This window comes from Geospiza fortis, unplaced genomic scaffold (assembly GCF_000277835.1).
Source record: "Geospiza fortis unplaced genomic scaffold, GeoFor_1.0 scaffold163, whole genome shotgun sequence".
Lineage (NCBI taxonomy): Eukaryota > Metazoa > Chordata > Aves > Passeriformes > Thraupidae > Geospiza > Geospiza fortis.
Window position 1 is genome coordinate 2,417,854 of NW_005054401.1, and position 20,583 is coordinate 2,438,436.

Below are 20,583 nucleotides of genomic sequence, written 5' to 3' on the forward strand. Positions count from 1 at the left end.
GTTCAGTGCAGAATGTACAGGTCCTTTGACCTGAAGCACTGAATAAAGGTTTTAGTGTTTCATTCCTGCCATTGAAGGACAGCTACTAAGATATTAAATCAAATTTCATCTAGTGACACACGATCTTCAGCATGGAAAAAATGAGCCAGCAATGTTTATTCTTTTTGTTCATTGCTGTTGAATTAAGCACTCTAGATTCAAATGGATTTCTGTTTCTACATCTAAACTGCAACCTGTCGAAATAATTGTTTTAAGTTTCTTTGGTGTTGATTTATTACTTGCTATGCTACACCTCAGATATAATAACCCTCCCCCTCTCCAGCCCCCTTTTGGAATGGATGCCCTGCTGTTCCTGTGTTGCAGTAATTGTTTGAAAAATAAAACTTAAAATCAGTTGAGATAGGTATAAATGTCTTAATCTATAGAGATAATGACATTGTCGTGGGTTTACAGGAAGCAGGTTTTCTGGGAATGGAGTGACCAGAGGCCAATAGGTGTCCAGATTTTAAATTGACACCAGGCTTGGCCACTGAGGGTGGATGCGCCTCTGAGAACACAGGGGTTAGAAGCAGAGCACTCCCTTGGGCTCTCTCTTTGATTTCCGGCCAGCAAAGAGGCAAGGCCTCCCCTGCCCGGCTTTGAGCTGGGCCGGGGAGGGAAAGCCTGTGGCCCGGCAGAGGTAGGCCTGACCCCTCAAGATGGAAGGGTGGTGGGGGCACCAGGAGGCGACCTCACAGAGCATTTGGACCTTTCCTGGAGGGGAGATGGAGTGGATGATAAAGAAGAAATGAGCAAGTGAATGACAGTTGGAGCAGTGAGTGAGGCTGGGAGAGTAAAGAAGAGGCCGGAAAGAGATGATGGAGTAGCTGGTTGCTGGACTCTTTTTGGTACAGCCATGGACAGAACCATGCTTCCTCGCGACACAGAGGCTGCATGCAGGGGGGAGGCGATGGCTCAGAACTGAGAGGGTTCAGTTTTGGAGACCCCCCGGCCCCAGGGGGTAGACAAGTATGGGGGGGACAAGAGGTCCCGAGATGAGAGAAAACTGTGCTTTTTTTTGGAACTGGTCAAAGCACCCTTAAAAGGACAACCCTCGAAGCAGCTCTGTTCCATGTCCAGTGGTGAGAGCACTGGGCATGCAAGGAAGAGGTCACCATGGCCCCAAGAAGGACTCCTCTCCTCTTGATGGACTGAAATTGAGTATTTACAGGGTGATGGATGGAGAGTTGAAATTTGGAAGATGTATTGGAAATGTGGTGGGGGGAGGAGGAATGCTTTTTGTGGAGTTTTCATTTTCCAGGTGTGTGTGTGCGTGTGTGTGTGTGTGTGGTTTTTTTCCTTTTGTAGTTTAGTTAATAAACTTTTTTTTCTAAGGTAGAGGCCTGCTTTGCTTATTTCCTGGTCACATCTCACAGCAAACACCAGGGAAGTATATTTTCATGGGGCACTGGCATTGTGCCAGTGTCAAACCATGACAGACACGTTAATTTTTGCTGACAAATCAAGACCAACATTTCCCTTCAATGCTATAACATGCTGTGCATATTGCAGTTCTGCATGTATAAAAGTCTATCAGGTGATAACCCCATGGTTAATCAGCCTGTGATCATGACTTGCAGATACAGCACTCAGTTATAATGGCTCTGTAATTTTTGTCTCTGTCTTAATGACATATTTTTTCTTCTTGTAGCTTTGATATTATTACTGGTGAGACTAAGGGAAGAGTCATTCATACAAAAAGCTTTGGAGGGCAATGCAGAAAGGTCTTCAGTGGCGATAGGAGAGAATACTACAGGCTGAGTGAAAGTGTTCTCGCTTATAATTTTCAGGTATGTTTCCATTAAGAATAGCTTTGTATTTTACAGTCAGGATTAAAACTGGGAGAATGATGCAAATCTTGCAGGGGCCTTTGGCAGGTACACTTCCCTAAACACAGCTCACTGACACCTGTATGCTCTCTGCAGTTGCTTATTATTTTGAAATATAAATTGGTGTATAGCTTGCTAAAATAAAAGGAAAAAAAAGAGATTAATTTCTTAGATGTGATTTCTAAATCTCTCACAGTTAGACTGAATGTAAAGCTAATCTCCTTAGCATAAGCAGTGACCTGAATCACCCTAAGAAATGCTTTATGGAGGTGAAATACAGGGCTTTGACATGCTTTGTGTAGATCTTCCAGAAATGTTTTGTTTGAAGTCCGTCTCAGTGATTTGGTTTGCCTCACATTTATCAGAAGCATGCCAAACAATCCATACTATATTTACTGCATAGCGTAAATACTTGATATTTTATATATATATATGTGAATGCATTTCCATGCTTTTCCAATAGTGTGCAGTACTTTTGATGAAATCTAAAATGGATTCAGCCTGAAAAACACGTCAGCTTATTTTGCATCAGAAAGGTCTTGCTCTACTCTATACATTATAGTTTTTAAATCCTACATGAAGTTCTTCATAGAGATGTCTATCTTTCACCTTCTAGGTTAAAGTTCAAAATGATTTTAGTTATGAGTTTTTCAACAGCACCTGGTCTTATATGAAACAAGTAGAGAAGTATGAAAATTCAAACAAATACAAGCAGACAGAGAATAAAAATCAGCAAAAGGTATGTATAACTTGTCACTGTAGGTTAGTACTTTGCATAAATATTTTCATTCTTTTATGCATGTATTTTTGTAGTGAGAAGAAAATGCTTGTTTTATAAAAACATTTTTGTCACAAAGTGCATTACAGTAAATATCCCATAAAACCTTTAAAAAGAGATCACTAGTTTGCTTATCAATCCAGAGGAGTTGGCTGCTGTTTCTACTTCCTCCCTATCACCTATTTAGTAGTAATTTATTTATTTATTTACTATCTGTTTTTCTCCCTATTTAAGGAAGAAATCATTGGCTTCTTCTCATAATTGAGTTATCTTTTTGTTTTTTTCAAGTGGTTTATTGTCCTCTTTTTTTCTGCTCCATCTTGGTCAGTATAGTGGAGCCAAAAGATTGAAATACTTCTGTGGTTAAAATTAACTTATTTTATAATGCATTTTCCATTAGTAGAATTCCATTAAGAGAGAAATCTGATGTCTTTAACAGCCAGAAGGTCACAGTGCTTATGCCTTTAACTTATTTTAAAAGAAGCATTAGATAAATAATTTGAGAGTAATTTTCCGTTATGAAGTACAACCTCTTTCTTAGAGAAAATAAAATCAAGTAACAAATGTATGCATTTTAGGGCCCCCAAGCAGACACTAACAATGACATATTTTGAGACTCAGCATAACCAAGTTCAAAAGCAACTTTGAGAGTCTAAAGTGAACAGTATTGTACAGGCATATTGGATTTTATAATTAAGCAGCATCCTCGAAATGGCTAGAGCCCCTTACAACAAAAGCCTTACCTAGTCAAAACAGGGCGCAAAGAACAACTGTACCGCCTGTGGTGTGCTTTCAGACAAAGCTTGTTAACCTTCTTCTGCCAGGCTTCTGAAAGCCTTCTGGAAGCCACCATTATCTTTGAACAGTGAGATCTCACTTGTTCTTAGTACACAGGAGGAAAAGAAAGATGTTGCAGCAATTATAAATAAAGGTGCAACCATATTTCAGGACTTCAGGGTGTTCTTTTTGCATTTACTGTGTTGCTTAGACATATCTAACAGCTCTATAAAGCTGTTGGTTAGTTGCCAATAGAATGTGTGTGCCATCTGGCTATTAGGAGCCACTCTGATAGTCACATGGAGCATGACTGATGGCTTTTCCTTCCCCCAGAGTAAGCAGCTGATGGTTATTGAGAACAGTGTGGAAGTTGCTCAGTTTATTAACAACCGCCCAGACTTTCTCACTCTTGCGGAGCCTTTCTGGAAGGAACTGTTCAACCTTCCAGTCATCTATGAGTACAGCATCTACCGAAGACTTATTGAACATTTTGGGACACACTTCTTACACTCTGGGTCTCTAGGAGGACACTACAAAGTTATTTTTTATATGGATACTGACAAAATGAAAGCAGAAGGTAGAGTACTAGAGTGTTTGTTGCAGAAAGCAAAGTCAATAATCAAGAATAAAAATTTATATGTATGTTTTTCCAGCTAATGTCTAAAATCAAGTAACAGACTTCTACTTCATTCTACAGAAAGTTCCTACATTCTCTTCATTGTCAAAAGAAAGACTGAAAAATGTGCTCAAATCACAGCATTTAATTCTAGATCCATGTTTGTGACCTGCAGTGCTCTGGGTATATGTATAAAAAATTATAGTCAGTTTAGGACCTCCTCAGGCTGAACTTGAATATAAATCTCAAAGAATGTTAAAGTTTAAAGGTTACATGGAGATCAAGGTTGAGTAAAACTGTGTAGAGCAGAAAAAATTACAGAGCAAACACCAAAATGGCACCTATAATGGTAATCAGTTGGAGCTGAGGTGAGAAAATAAATGATACTGTAAACTATTCCCAGATACACCTCGCACCTCTGAGCATTCATTCATAAGCTTTAGCAATGTATGGACCTTCCCACAGCACACAAATGCTAGTTAGTTTCCTCTTAGTTTAAGTGTAGTAAACTAGGAGGTAACTAACTAGCATTTGTGTTAGTGGGAAGATCCACACATTTCTAAAGCTTATGGATCATAAGCTTTATGATCTCTCATGAGGAGAGATCATGACCTCTCTAGCCAGTGGAAAACTCAGAAATGAATCCAACACACTTTCTGTGTACAGTGTTGTTAATGGATGGATTATCTGCAGGTGTCAGCATAACAGACTTGTACAAGTGTACCTCATCAGGCTGGAATGCACTCATTGTGAAAAAGAAGAAGACGGAATGCACCAAACTGGATGAACTCCTACGGACTTCTTCAGGTAAATGTTCAGTGGTGACTCACACAGTTGTCATGTATCCATCTCTCTTCTCATCCTAAATTGCTATCAAAATGAGGAGCAGGTGTTGATAACTTTGATGAATTCTGTCCTGATATGCTAAACCCAGACATCAAGTGTCTGGTTTAAAAGGCTCTCTAGCACTTGTCAGTTATTGCTAATGCTTTCCCAGAAAATAGCACTTTTCTGAGCACCCGAAGTTAGAGCTGCCAAGACACCTGGAAAAACAGATACCACCTATATATGATCAGTGTAGGCACAGGTGGTTGAATTGCACCAGTGAGTCCTTTCATTACTTGCTAGCAGAGTTTTTGTGTGCATTGTTTCTATTTCCATTTGTAAGCATAGCAACGCCTACATTTTATCTATTTCCCATCCTGAATCTGCAGGAAGCACTGGCAATAAAATTAAAGGAGACCCTTACATAGAAGGAGGAAGCCCAGGTGCTGTTGCTGGCCTTAGTTATCTAGACTTGGATAATCCTGCTGGGAACAATCGGATGTACACTTTGTGGGCTGCATCAGTGACAGACTATCCCAGAGTAATTAAAAAAAAGGTAAGGCTGTTTTCCTGAAGCAGAGGTGAGTAGATGGGATAACCTCAAGGGGAGAAATTAGTAAGCTTGTGATTAATCATGCCATGATCTACACTCATTTTGTTTTCAGATCACTGTAAAAAAGGAAAGTGCTCAGGAAGAAAATATTGTGAAGCTAATATGAGCAGGTGCATCACAAATCTAGGTCCATTGACAGGTCAATACCAGCCTTCAGTGACTTAAGTGGAGCTCTGGTTAGGAATAGAGGGTCATGTTAGCATTGGAGAAAGACCCAATTCGAGATAGCCCCTTTCCCAAAGTGCACATGGGCATGTCTGTGTGGCTTCCACTTCACTTGCCAATTTCTGCATATCCCTTTTACTTCTCCTTCACTTTGAATCCAGAAGTTTAGCATAACTGGAGATTCTCCAAGTCAGACACTTCAGAGCTGGGCATGGCCCTATTCACTGCTACCTTGTCTATGTCCCTTTTGGGAATCGCCCACATACTCAAGAATGGTATAAACTCCAAATATTTCTGTTGGGAAGTTTTTAGCTAAATGTAAAAGCATATAATATCATAAAGTAATCAATTTAAAGGCAAAATAGTTTCAATTTCTGTTTCCTTTGATCACTGTCCAATGAAATGCCATAGTGGCTCTTTAAATGTCTTTATTTTTTTATGCTGGGAACATCTGGTTGACAATTCAAGGATTCAAGTTCATTGGTGATCTGTGTTATACTTTATCTCACCTGCATTCTCATAGCTCAAATATGTCTAAACATGACTGGTATACCAGTAGCTTTAAAGGATGCTTTTAAGCAGGACTGGCTTTTCATAAAAAGGCTAATATTAAATACTAACATAAGACTTTTGCTAATTGGCAAATTAGAGCATCTAATGTGCTAACTCCCATGTGCAAAAGCATATGTCACAAATGGTTTTGCGTGATGAAATGTGCTTATAAACTCTTATATTACAGTAATAACTATTACTGTAGTATAGTAATACATGTTTGTATTGTTTTCCTACTGTGCATGTTTTCCTACTGTGTGCAGCTAACACCACTATATGAGCTGGTAAAGGAAGTGCCCTGCTCCTCAGTCAAAAAGCACTACTTAAAACAAGCCATTGAAGAATATATGGCTGAAAATGATCCCTGCAAATGTCAACCTTGCCAGAATGGTGGTGAGGCAGCCGTGGAAGGAACACAGTGTGTGTGTTACTGCAAGCCTTACACCTTTGGAGTGGCTTGTGAGCTGGGAACCCTCGTGCAAGATCAGCCAGGTCAGCACTCTTTAAACCTGTGAGAATTTAGAAGTGGCAAAATGTGCTCTCCTGCTTCCAGAGTCTGTCTGTCACACTGCACACCCATGCAGTGGCTGCTGGGGTGAGACATCATTGCAAACAAACAGCATGGGGAGGGTTGTGCCAAGCCTGAGTCTTTGTTTAGCATGTCTAAACAGTCCTTAGCAAAGAACTGGTTTTGTTATTAGTGTTAAATACAGTGGACAATACTAACTGCTCAATGCAACCACCTATAAGTACATATCCTACATTAATTATCAATGACTTAAAAAAAATTTCCTTTTAAATTTTATACTTAGTAGTAGCTGGTAGCTATTTTTATGTTCTCTCAGACACTGATAATACGTAGCCTCTGCAGAATAATACCTATGTCAAAGCTGGGTAAAGATGGAAGATTAGATTTTTACAATCTGGAATTTTCTGTAAGGGCGCAGTTAGAGCCATCACTAGCTTTGAGCAGCCTGTGCCTTTAAAACCTCTCAGAGGGAATGCTTTAAAGAGAGAGTGGTTTAAAGAGAGTAGCTGTCACATTATACCAAACATTCCACAGGCGTTGTTGATGGACACTGGAGCTGCTGGTCTTCCTGGAGTCCTTGTTCAGGGGGAAGGAAATCAAGGAGTAGAACCTGCGACAACCCCTCCCCACGTGGTGGTGGGAAGGCCTGCCTGGGAGAGCAGCATGAAAGCAAAGCGTGTGAAGATGAAGAGTTGCAGCATCTTCGGTGAGTTATAAAAAATGGTTGGAGATAACTGCTGAAAGATTTAAAAATTTGTTTCAGAGGGGTGCATAAACTATTGAATTCAAGGAGATCATGTACTGAGCTTTAATATTTAAGTTGAAAGAAAATGAAATTCAGAAGCTGTGAATGTCATAGAAGATAAGGCTAGAAAATGGGGTAAGAGCCAGTAAACTTGACAGCATTCTATTTACCACTCTCTTGGATAGCCTGGCAGGGCCTGATTTCAATATAATCATGATATAAATGTACACATAATAGTCTTGAAAATGGGCTTCACTGAGGAGTGTAGCATTTTGAAAGGAAAGAAAACTAAATTCAAACTAAACTGTACTTTTGTTTGCTTCACAGCTTGATTGAACCACACTGTTTTGATTTATCCATAAATCCTACAGAATTTTGTTCACCTCCTCCTCTCTTAGAAAATGGATTTGTTCAAGTGAGTTATTTCTATTGCTCTGTTATCTATTCTATCCCTACCTGCAATGTCTTTTCTACAGTTAATATAGATGTTCACTTGCAAGTTTGTATTTCTCTTGGCAAGCTTAGTATCTGACCAAGTCAATAGCCACTCTTGCAGCATTTTTCACTGTCTGGCGTTTACATGACAGTATCCAAAACTATTCAAACTAAAAGTTAGATAAGACCAAAAAAGCCCCACCCTCAAAACCAGAGCAAGATCTTTGCTTCTCTGGATCATGGTACCTACACAGAAAAGTCATCTATTTGTCCTTTATTCCATATATGTATTAAAAATTTACTGAGCCACATAGATTACACACAAAATTACAACAAACTAGAGAGAAAAATGCTCAGTCATTCAGGAAGTCCATAACAAAATCATAAACAGATTTTAGGAATCTTCCCTCTGTAACTCACTATTCTGCTTTTTCTGGTGAAATGAAGACCTGGCAAGGTACTTGGCTCACCATTGCTTAGGCCTATTTTGACAGGGGGGAACTAATTCCTCCCTTGGAAGAATGGATTATGCCTTCTACATGTTATCATGCTGTCATAAGTCTCTTTGCTCAATAAATACATAAAAGGATTAGTTCAAAATTCATTAGTTGTCTTTGCACAACTGCAACCTACAGCAAGATCCACAATCTTGCCCTCTTTCTTTTGCTAGTGTTTTTTTTTTGTAACCAATAGTTGTCTCCTACATTGATATTTTTGTTTCACAAACTAAAGGTAAACCTGCAATTCATGGAGTAGTCTCAATTTTTCATAAGATCTCTCCTTAGAAGACAGTGTAATATAAAATGAGAAAAAACCTTTGTCTTCAAGTCCATGTTAACCTTTAGAAAGCTGATAACATGCCATCCTAAAAATTGGCAAAACCAGTGCAATCACTATGATCTCCGCCCAGGCCAAGGCTGTTCAAGAGCTTATCCTGCCCTGCTAACGTTTCATAACAGCCATATTTGCAGTTTGTTTATACACCATCAGGAGAACACTGTTCTATACCCCCTTTGATCACATTTAGTGACTTGATAGCCAGTATTGCCCCCGATATTCCAGACTCTTTCATCACTGTGTTGTAGAGTAGCAATACTACTTCTCACTGTCCTCAGCTGCTGCATTCCAGAATCAAAGAGTGCTGCTGGTAGTTCTTGTATTTTATATCCAAAATTTTGCCTGTTTATTTTCTTTCAGAATGCTGAAAACTCATACCCAGTTGGGAAAAATATTGTTTATGCATGCAAACATGGATATTCTCTTGTTGGTGATCCTGTTGCTAAGTGTCGCAGTAATTTACAGTGGCAAGTTGGAGAGAGATATTGCCAGGGTATGTCTAACTGATTCTTCTTTTGAACTACAGCTCCATTTCTGAATTCCAATGGAACATCTCAGAGCATCTGCTTTCCGTCTACAATATGGGGAAAAGACACACCTGTATTTCCCAGTTCCCTAGATGCAATCAGGTCTAAACTGACTTCTAGTGTGAATCTGGATATTGTAATGCTGGATCAGAAACACACTCACAAAATCTAGTTTTAAGGCTATCTCTGTGTGTGCCAGGACATGTTTTTCCAGGGTCCCTTATGTGTGATATCCCTCTACTAGAAAGCTGTTGCCTAGTGGGAACTGTCAACAGAAACATGGGTCCTAAGGAGAGGGAAGCCCTCATAAAGCTAGGGCTGCACCTGCAGGCAGTAGGAGAATATACTGTCTGTGTGTCCCTAGTTCTGCATGTTTGACTGGTGCGATGAGTTAATATCCTGACTGATACATTTCTACAGGAAAGTCAGTTAAACTCACCATTCAATTTTTTATAGAATTTTGGAGAAAATAAAATACATGACTGCTTTATGCAATCCCCTGATTTACTGTGGCTGTCTCAAATGCCTCCATCCACAGAAACCGCTTGTCTCCTGCCTGAGCTGGAGGGGGGTTTGCAAGGAGAGCCATGGAAACCTGTGTACGAGATTGGTGAGAGAATAACTCTGTCTTGTCCACATGGCATGCACTTGGAAGGGGCACAGTCCATTTTGTGTGAGCCCAGCCTCAAGTGGTGTCCTGATGTGAAGACTATCCAGTGCAAGAGACCAGGTAAGCCACTGCAGTCCTCAAATACAATGCAGGAGTTTCTTTCCAGCTAAGCTTTATGCAGTTTAGATATATAAAGAGCTATTGCTGAGATAGTGATAGAGAAGCCATACTTACATTACCAGCAAGAAGCACAGAAAGCCCGGGGGTGTGGTCTGTTCAAACAAGATACCTGAAGGCATTTCATTGAAGTTTCATTAAGGCTTTTTGCTTCCCACTCCCTATTGCTATCGAGTGTTGTCACTAACTATTTTAAGAGATTGCCTGGGATTTATGCTGTCCCAAATATGTTTCACTTTTCACACATTGTATAACACTACCACCATATGAACTACACCTTAGAGTTTTTCTATCTGGAAGCTGTTCAGTGCATCAGAGCCTCTTGTGAAAGAGGATGACAGGGTTGGGTGACTGCTTTTGCTGATCTGGCAGCCAGACAGCTGATATGAAGGAACTGGAAGCAGTGGGAAAATGCTGCTTTAAGTTCATGCTGTTTAAGCTCTAGTTTGATATGGGCAGGTAGTGGCAGAAAGGGAAATAGGCTATAGCTTCAAGCAGCTCTAAGTCATCTTTTCCAGTCATGGAAGACAGACAAAAATTTCTCTTGAGCACTGTTGTGATGCTGATCAGTGTCACAGAGGCACCCAAGCAGCGTGTGCTTCAAGCATACCACATCCTCACCTGAGGTCCCACATATTCACCTCGGGAGACCCTTGACTGGGGACAACAGGCACTGCTCCAGGAGACTAGGCACATCTCCTACATTTTTTTCTGTCCTCTCCTTATCAGCCAATGCTGCTGACATTGCCTCAGCTGCAGAAAAAGGAAGGTGACAGTCAGGCTTAGACTTCAAAAGGCAGCAGTCCTGTGAGACTGCTGGTGTAAGTCATCTGCTGTCATAAACACATCAACAGAAGTGTAGTGATTTCTGAAGGAATGGCATAGCTGTCCATAAATGGCTTGCTGCTGCTAAACTGCCAGAGCAGCAGTGCTGTTACCAGTTAGTTAGGCTTAGCTTCAGTGACTGATTTTCATTCGGTTTTTGTTTTTTTGCTAATATCATGTTCTCAAATTCCAGCAATAATTGGAGAGTTTCAAATGCTTCAGAAAGTAAAACAGCTTGTGCTTGGCTGTATGGAAGCATTGTATTAGCATAAAAGATAAAAAAAATAAAGAACAACAATTGGATTAATAACAGTTAAAAACTCAAGAAGTATGAAATAAGAAGGGTAAAAATTATGAAGATAAGTATTCACAGACACAATGGCATACATATGTTTGGATGGGAGTGCTTAGTCACTATGCAACCAACTACGCAGGGGATAAAGAAAATGCAGTGATTTTTGGTGAAAATTTCCCCTCTGCAGGAAGACAGGGTTATGCTTGCTATCTATATCATAATGCACTGAAATTCTTACTTTTTCTTTTCTTTTTTTTTTTTTCTTCTTTGCTGATAATTTTTCTGTTTTGCTTAGCAAGTCAATCTGTAAGGGAGCTATTTTTTTAGGAAAGGCAATCTGTAGTACTGAATTTTCATGTTAGCAGGCATGCAATCTGAAAAAAAATCAGGATAAAACCTCCTTGGAAATTGTGTCCACATGGATTTAGCAAAATCTAGCTGTTAACATGCTACAGAAACTTATAAAGAAATGTTTTGCAAAATTTGGAGTACAACTCTCTACTTAAAGAATAGTACACCTGCGATCATGACAATTCCCCAATAATTTCTATTATTTTTATTTCAAAAGTTGATACAAAACTGAGGACTGATGATGGAACTTGTAATTTTCATTACCATCAGTGTATAAAGGTATTTGGGTTCACATGGGGTTTTGGATCCTTAGCTTTTCTAGTGACAACAGTGAAGTCAATAATTCTGAAACCCAATGACAAAACTGTTCCCAGCTATGATGCAGCAGTGCTAAATTTAGCAGAAACAAATAACTGCTGCAGAAATGAAATGAATGTTTTAGTATAGTACCTATCTCTTTCCATCTGGCTGGCGACCCATGGATAAATTACTGAACAGTAACTTTGCAAAGTGTATCATATCTTTTTAATATTGTTGATTACTTCCCTGTACTAGATACTTTTAATGACCATGTAGGATGTGACTTTATGTCATGACTATATAATTCAGTGCCTTTTAAACTCAACTGATAATTTCAGAGTAGATCTTGTTTTTCTGACCCTTAATATCTGTGTGTTCTTCTACTTCAGTGCCCAGTGTGAAAACAGAAGTGACAGAGCCTAAATGTCAGCCATGGGAGAAAGTATATCAGTCACAATGTGTGTGCAAAATGCCCTATGAGTGTGGGTAAGTTCAGGCTCAGTTTGGCAATTAGATTCTCACTTCATTCAAGACCAATTACATTTCTTAAGTTTTCAGTCTATGACAGAGGAGCAAACCTTACTTACATGAGGAAGATACATACTTGGTTTGCTCTACACCTCAATCAATGTCCTCTTCATCACTTACCTGCCTTGTCAGAACTGTCAGTGGGTTTTAGCAGTGCTAAAATTTGGTTGGATGAGAGAAAATGAATGCATAATTTTGCTTAATCTGTGAAGCAGATGAAAAAAGATAAAATTATATTTTCAAGATTTAGAGGATTGAGGAAAAGTCACAATAGAGGCCCTTGGGACACAAACCATTAAAGCAATAAGCTAGTGAAATAAAGCATATTTCTTTTCACTGCTGAGAGACTAGGGGGTTATGAAAGGCACAGTAATCTAATTCATCTCACATTTACACAGCAGTTTTCACAGACCACTCATGTCACTTTTCCTGACTTCATAACTTACAAATTAGTTTGCTGTTTCCTGTTTAATCTAAGCCTATATTCTGCAATAAGCAATGCAGAAGAAATAATGTAAGGGAATGAGTAAGTCTCTCAATTCTTTGAGAGACACAAAAGGAAAAGAACAAAAATGGAGGAATAACAAGAAGACACCTGAGACCAAATGGCGCTGATGAACAAATGTCCCAATGAGTTCAGCACTCCAGCATCTGGGCGGTTTGCATAGACCGGATGATGTCTCCTATCAAGTCACTCCTATAAAGTGGGTGTGGGCTCTAGATATGAAATCTGGCCATATGTATGTGACTGAGTTGAGTAGTTTGGAAGCTTCAGGATAACAGACCAAATATGTCTTACCCATGTGTAATAAGAGGAAGAAACTGTGAAGATGTTTCGAGTGATTTCAAGGTAGAACTTTCAGTGGAGCATGGGTACTTCCCATCAGGCACACAGACCAAGAGTGCTCTCCATGATGATTCTGATTTTAAGACAAGATTAGCACTCTGAACATCTGAAAATTAAAATTGGTGAGCTTAGTTCAAATGCAGATCCGCTGGGTAGTTCCCTAGGGTCAGAGGCCATTGACCTGTGTGCAAAGGTAAGTGCCAGGTTTGTAATAACTCTGCAATCTAATGCTATTCCTGTGCTTAAACACCTAAATGCTTCAAGTAATCTGGTCCTGCTCTTTTCCGTCAACAGTTATTTAAAAGGATCAGCAACTCTCTTTCTGGTTTATGTATGTGTTGAGGTCAGTTACACAGAATACAGGGGAGTCAGAGCTAGGGAAGGCCCTGGGCAGAGTCACAGTAACCTTTGCAGTTTAAATGAATTACATTTAGCTACGCATTGAAGCTTCATTTGTAATTAATCTACTACTTGCCTGTTTCTATTTTTTATAATTATGTTTAAAATTGTAAGAATATAGATAACAGTCATTTTTGTTACCTCATGCCATCTTTTCACTGTCTTGAAATAATGCATCTGATGATAGAGGGATAAACCATCAGCTGTCAAAGCAGACTAATCTTCCAGCCTGTTATAAGGCCATAGGAGTAAAGCATGTAAGCAGATCTTGGTCCAACCTTTCCTCAGAGAGCAGAATTAACTTGCTTTGTTTTGGCAGTGACTTTAGGCAGTAGCCTCTTCTCTGAAGAGTCTTTGGAGCAAGAAGAGTTCATGTGGTAATTCAGGAACACCATGGTTTCAGACCTCTACTCCATCCTTTCACTTTCCAAGAGACTAGCTACAGAGACTGCCCATAACAGCACAAAAACCCGAGAACAGGCTGGTAATTTGTCCCTCTTGGTGGGGTGCCTTAGGCTACATCTGTCCTCATCAGTGAGAGCAAGGGAATGATCCCTAGGCACCAGAGCAGCTAAATTGGTATAGAAATTCTTGGTAGACCTTTGACAAGAGCCAGTTCCTGTATAATTCCCAGGCACAGCTCAGGAGTGACCAGGATGAGAGACCATTCCAGTTCTGATGTAGTCCCCATCTTCTGGGGCAAAGAGGGACACCAGCTACTCTGTGTAAATTGTCCCTAACACATGGAAGGAGCCAGACCATGGTGTGTTAATACAGGCAGAACCTCAGCCTCCTGTAGCTGAGACCTATCTGCACAGTGAAACATGAGATTTGATAATTTTGAAGTACTGTCCCCTCTTTTTTTCTTCAAATTTGTTTGCAAAACATCTATGTCTCTCCTGAGAGTTCTTGGACTGTGTTACATTAAAACTTCTCATCTCAAATGGAATTCCAGGAAACTAAAATCATTCCCGGCATGATGAATTTTTCACTAAAAGTTTCCTACCTCTTATTGCAGGTGAAAGGTAGTGAAGGTAATTATGGACTTAACAGATATTATTTAATTTCTCACAATATGTGCTTTAGTAAAATATTGTTCTTATCCTTAACCTTATTTTTTCAGGTAAAAAGTATTGAATTTCTCACATTCACTTTACACAAGGATTATTCCTTGCCTCTAAAAAAATTTTATTGCAATGATGTGATATTCTCAGCCTTGGGAAATATCCTTGCTCAGCAATGAATGCAAATTATTAATTTCTCTTATGAGTGAAGATTCTCCATCCTTTTCCTTATGCATCTTAATATGTTGATTTCCACTGTCTTTCTTCTGCTGACCCAGCTGTAGCAAATATGTAAATCACTCTCAAGACAGTATGAGGCATCGAACTCTAGTGAGAGTTTGGCAGCATGGTTCCTGAACTCCTTGGTTCAAACTTTGGCAGCTGGTTAAATCAGCTCCATTTCCTCTTTTGGGTGTTTCTGAAGTGGTGCAAAGCAGACAGATTAGTGCAGATGTCGGATCTCAATATTTTTAGGTAAATTAAGCTGTCTTCTCTGCAATATTTTGACCTTAAGACTCAGATACTGAGATTTATCACTTAGGCAAGTAAAGAAGACATCTGAACAATTTTAAAAATAATAAAAAATTTAATTACAGATTAAATACAATTGCTTCCCCTGGAACTCACTTTGTTCTTTAAGAAGAAATATAAACAGGGATTTTTACTTTACTTCTGTCTGTAAAGATAACTCTCACAAAAAACATCAGGGTCCCACTATCTTAGAGACTGTGCAGCCAGATGACCAAACAGTACAATGCATGCAAGTGCACCTGTTTCCTTTATCAGGTGCTCCTGCTATATATCCCTGGGCTGTTCTCTTGTGCCTCAGAATAAGGGGGTTAACCTCATTCTTTCTATTAACAAAAGAAGGTTAAGGAAAATTCATGCAACAAACTTTACTAGAGATTTAGTAGCTGTCATTTTGACCCAGCACAGCAGTTAAGGGACCTCAACCTGTGTTTGAGGATGCTAACCTAAGTGGAAGATATAATACAGTTCATAAAAATATTTGGTCACAGGTAGATGCACCAAATTTTTCAGGCTCAGCTAATGAACTCCATGCTATATTTTAAATACCTTAAAGAGGCACTATGCTACAGATATTTTAAAATTTTTGTAAAGCCAGCTTTTCTACAAGGCTTCAAAGTCATCTTTTTAAGAACGATTCCCAAAGCTTGGAGAAGGCTGTTTTCCTTAGTGCCTTACTTATAGATCAAAACCCACTTCCTAATTCAGGGGGAAAAAAAGCAAAAAAAAAAAAAAGAGGAAAAGAAAAAGAAAAGTTACCTTAATGCCTGACCATTAAGTGAGTAAGGTTTGAGTTCTGGCATTCTTACGGGACTTTTCTCTTCCCTCCTCCTACAGGCATTCCCCTTCCCCTCAGTAAGCCTCATGGAGCTCATTAGGGCCATTTGCCTGTACGTCATCAGCCTCTTCTCCCCACCAGGCACCTGTTTAGCTGAGGTTGATGTTCAGAACTGGCCTATTAGATACCAAAGGTTTCAATGGAAGTGTTTGTGAGCTTAAAATGAGGAGCTGTGCTGAAAATTAGGCTTTGGGTTGGAATTTCAAAGCTCTCCATCCCCTGGGAGCCTATCTCTGCTCTCTGGTACCCTGTGAAGTCCCTTCCCCATGGCTGTAAAGTGCATGCAGGAGAGCACAGGCATGCTCTGCTCCAGATAGTCACTCTTTTGTTCATTCCGCACAAATACTGCTGATTGCATTGAGAACAAGTGAAGAAGCTAGGAGTTCAAGATTAAAACTCAGAAGTAATGGAAAGGGGTTTTTTTCCTCCCCTCCTACACTTGGAACATGAAACACAAATAATGACAGCTTCTTGGAATTGAAGTAATGGAAGGGTTTTTTACTCTCCTCCTACACTTGGAACATGAAACACAAATGGTGGCAACTTCCTGGAACTGTCCCCAAAGCAAACACCATTTAAGGTTGCCCAAGAATTATTATTACCACTTTTAAAAGCTCATTTATGTGGGTGTTAAAGCTCTACCTCATTTCAAGAAATAATCAATTTTTGGGTAATTTTTTTTCTTAAAATTTCAGTGGAGATGTATGTATATTTCCAGAAATATCTTTGGTTTCTAATGGTCGATTATAAGGTATTATTTAGTAAATGCTGAGCATTTTAAAAGACAGCAGAATAAAAATCTTAAAGTATATTTGAACACCTAAAAATTAAGAAATACTTACAAAATATTGTATGTGCATGTTTGTATATGTCATATATGTATAAGAAATGCTTTCTGTATGTGTACTTATGTTCATGCATGTGTCATAAATTAGAGAATAATTGAAATCTGAAATACTTTTAAGTAAAGTCTCTCTCTCTCTCTGCTGCTGAGGTCAATGGCAAAAAGATGGTAATATCCCTGTCCTTGAGATGGGGCAAATCTTGACTCTGCTGAGCATGCTGTAGAAAAGGAAAAAGTCTGGACTGTCTGTATGCCTATGTCTTGAGTTCTTTGCCGCCTCTTAGGAGATACTTACGTGAACAGAGAAGTTGTAACTAGACTCTGAATGTTTTCCAGTCTCTCAGCTGTTTTTAAGTTACTGAGATAAACCACATTTAAATAGTGCAATTCCTGCTTTTTTTTCCAGTCCTTCTCTGGACACTTGCGCTACTGATCAAAGAACCAAGAGAAACACACCTTTAACTGTTTGCAAGATGCATGCCTTGGAGTGCATGGGTAGAAAATACTCTCTGACTAATGCAGAAAACTGCAAAGTACCTCAGGCAGCTGAAATACCATGTGGATCATGCCGTTCATGGGAAAAATGTAATGGTAAGAGAACTTAAAAACTGTAAGCAAAATTGTTCATATGCCCAAAAGGATATCTTTATCCCTACTTACACATTAGTAGTTGGGCAGTTGGTCTGTCCTGGTATGGCATCTGCAGTCCCTCCCAGAAGCACCAGGCACTGCTAAGCTGGCTCAAATCATTAGCCAAGTCTTTGGTATCCAAACATGGCAGGCATCTCCACCAGAGAAAGAGAACCCTACAGGATATTGTAAAAAAATGTACTATGTACAGGAAAAGCTTATTCCTAGTCCCTGTTAAGTGAATCATCCTTTTGGTCCACTTTGTCCTCTGGGTAAAGCCCCTGCTGTACTCTTTTTCACTGGATCTACCTGTTCAGATTCCTTAAAACAGCAATTGCAGGAACTCTTACTGCCCACAGGAGTACCTAATCCTCTCCTGAAATTTGGCAAGCTGTCTCCCCAGCAGGATCCTGTGGTTAGGAATTAAAAGTCTTATTGTATGCTAGCTGGGAAAGCCAGTTGTAGGTTTGTACAGTTTGTTCACTGTCTATCCCCAGTTTCTCATATGATGATTAAAGGTGAGGTCTCTTCCCTCAGAGGAAATAGTTCCTGTTTTTTGTAATCAGTCTGCAGTGGAAGTTTTCAAATCCCTGATTTATTTTCCCTGAGTGTTCTACGCTACATTGCATTTAATGAAGGTTGCCAGGAATGGAAAGATGAACTAATAAATTAGGGTTTTAGAAGTGCCCAAGCTAGAGGCATGGTTATTGTCATAATTTGAAAAGAAAAAGGATTACTAGATAGGAGTTAATCTGTTTTGTCTAGCAGGGTTGAACAGACAAAAATAATAACAACAACAAAGTCAAAACTGTCTGTAGCTTCAGCAAAGGCAAAAAATTGCATACAACACCAAAAAAAAGGCACATTTATGAAAAATAAATATCAGGTGAAATCTTCTTACCTGAATGTCACTGATATAGCTGCACACATTTATTTATAGGAGTAGATCCTTTGATCTTCATGAAACTGTCTGTATGAAAATATAGATACCAGTTGTAAGGGTTTGCACGATCTATTTGTTAGTGTCCAAAGACAGATCTCTCATCTTACAAGTTACCTGAGCTCTAGAGTAGTAGATACATGGACCAGTTCAAGAAGTAACATCAGAGAAGGCTTTGAGTGCAGCATCTGAGACAGCTTGAGTAAGTTTTTCCCATAAGCATGATCAGCCTCTCCAAGCAGAGGAAGCCCCAGCAGTGCACAATTTGTTTCCACTTCTAGGTTTTTCACTGAGCCTGAATATCAGCTAATGTTACTGAAAGAATTAGGGAATTAGGTTAAGGAAAGAATGACAGGAAGCTTTGGGCTGGAAGGGACCAGTAAAGATCCTCTAGTCCAACCCCCTTGCAATCACCCAGGTTATCTTCAACTGGACCAGGTTGCTTAGAGCCCTGTCCAACATGGTCTTGAATGTTTCCAGGGCTGGGCTTTAACCATCTCTCTGGCCACATTGATCCTGTGTTTCACCACCTTCATCCTAAAAAATTTCTTCTTCGTATCTAGTTTGAATATGGTCTCCTTTAGATTAAACCCATTATCCCTTGCCCTAGCATTGCAGTCCCTATTAAAATGTCTGTCCCTATCTTACTTACAAGCCCCCTTTAGGTGCTGGAAGGTGCTATAAGGTCTCCCCAAAGCCCTCTCTTCTCCAGGCTGAACAATGGCAACTCTCTCAGCCAGTCTGTGCAGGAGAGGTGGTCCAGCCCTCTGATAATTTTTGTGGTTTCCTCTGATCCTGCTCCAACAGGTCCATGTCTTTCTTGTGAAAGCTGACCACCCTCCAGAAAATTGCTTTCAGTCTTACAGATTTCCTAGAAACGTTTTAGTCTGGGGGTTTTTTTGGTGACTTGGTTGCTATCCTGAGTGTTTTTCCTCTGTGCTTTTGCTTAGTGCCATCCAACACCTGTGTTTGTGATGAAGATGGGCTGTGTGAGGAGGGAGGTGCCCAGGTCTGTGCTGAAGTGAGCGGCTCTGCTGCCCATCGGACCATGACCGAGTGCGAGGTTGGGCTGCTCAGATGCCGGGGGGAGACTGTCACCCTTGTCAGCATAAGGCCCTGTGACACGCAGAGTAAATAAGATATGTTACACTTTATTTTGCTTATTGCTGGAGGATATGTCAAAATGTGTCAGCTCTTGGTCAGGGCATACTTTGAACCTTGCTCTGCCAAATGTAAGCTCTGCTGTGAAATCCATCACAGCTCATGAGACTCTGCATCTGGTCAGCTCTGAATCAAGGCTTGAGGCTCTTTGTTAGACCAAGATGCACTTGCCACAACTGCTGACAACAGAGCTCTTGCTTAGGCACTAGCCTTACCACTGCCAGATGTACTTTTTATTTCCATCAGAATTAAAAAGTATTGCTGAAGTGCGATTGCCAAAGTATCTATTTTAGTGATGGATTACTATGTCCGACACTGTCAATATGTTTTTCTTAAAGCCACACAAACATATGCTTGCAATGAGTAGATTTAGATTAGCAAAACATACAGACTAAGCTTTACAGAGTAAGTGGTATGATCCTTCTCTTTTAATAAAGCAGCTTCTTTCCACCATACGCTACTCAGTTGAGCAAACAGTCTGCACAGAACTGAATGTGTTTTTGAACCTGATTAACTCAAACAGAGAAACAATATGCATTAATAGTAAAGCCATATTAAATTAATGAGAATACATCTATGCTTGAAGCTTCTTATGCACAGAACCACTTGATGAAAAATCACCATTTTACATTGTCATTATAATTATTATTATTATTGTAATGAGCTACACCTGTAAGCGCAGGTAACTCAGTTATATTTGTCACATGCATTTATGTTTGTGCCAAGGCTGGTTTCTTTACAGACAGTTGCACAAAGAGGCCTTCTGCCTTACCAAACCTTTCTCAAAGGCAACTATTAGAGAAAACACATCTTTACAGCAATGAAGATGTTCTGCCTGCAGTCCCCTTGGAGATACCACTGGATAATCTCCAAAGATTATTCCTGAATAAAAGAAGTCTCCTACACTCTTTTCTTACAGAGCTAAGCATTCTGTTTGGCATAGCTGGACCATGACAACTTTGCTTACATATTTCAAGTC

General features: G+C 39.6%; 1 protein-coding gene across 1 annotated transcript in view; it reads left to right on the plus strand.

The window, feature by feature from the left end:
• The window catches only part of C7 (complement C7), a 23,483-nt gene extending 3,284 nt beyond the window's left edge, over positions 1 to 20,199 (plus strand). The window contains exons 6-18 of the mRNA XM_031061149.1: positions 1,691 to 1,829; positions 2,485 to 2,607; positions 3,757 to 4,000; positions 4,733 to 4,846; positions 5,254 to 5,420; positions 6,458 to 6,686; positions 7,258 to 7,429; positions 7,796 to 7,883; positions 9,101 to 9,233; positions 9,806 to 9,997; positions 12,215 to 12,311; positions 17,280 to 17,464; positions 19,394 to 20,199. Coding sequence (XP_030917009.1) covers positions 1,691 to 1,829; positions 2,485 to 2,607; positions 3,757 to 4,000; positions 4,733 to 4,846; positions 5,254 to 5,420; positions 6,458 to 6,686; positions 7,258 to 7,429; positions 7,796 to 7,883; positions 9,101 to 9,233; positions 9,806 to 9,997; positions 12,215 to 12,311; positions 17,280 to 17,464; positions 19,394 to 19,581 — 2,071 coding nt within the window. The 3' untranslated portion in view covers positions 19,582 to 20,199. The remainder of the gene's footprint in view (positions 1 to 1,690; positions 1,830 to 2,484; positions 2,608 to 3,756; positions 4,001 to 4,732; positions 4,847 to 5,253; positions 5,421 to 6,457; positions 6,687 to 7,257; positions 7,430 to 7,795; positions 7,884 to 9,100; positions 9,234 to 9,805; positions 9,998 to 12,214; positions 12,312 to 17,279; positions 17,465 to 19,393) is intronic.
• Positions 20,200 to 20,583: the final 384 nt, after the last annotated feature.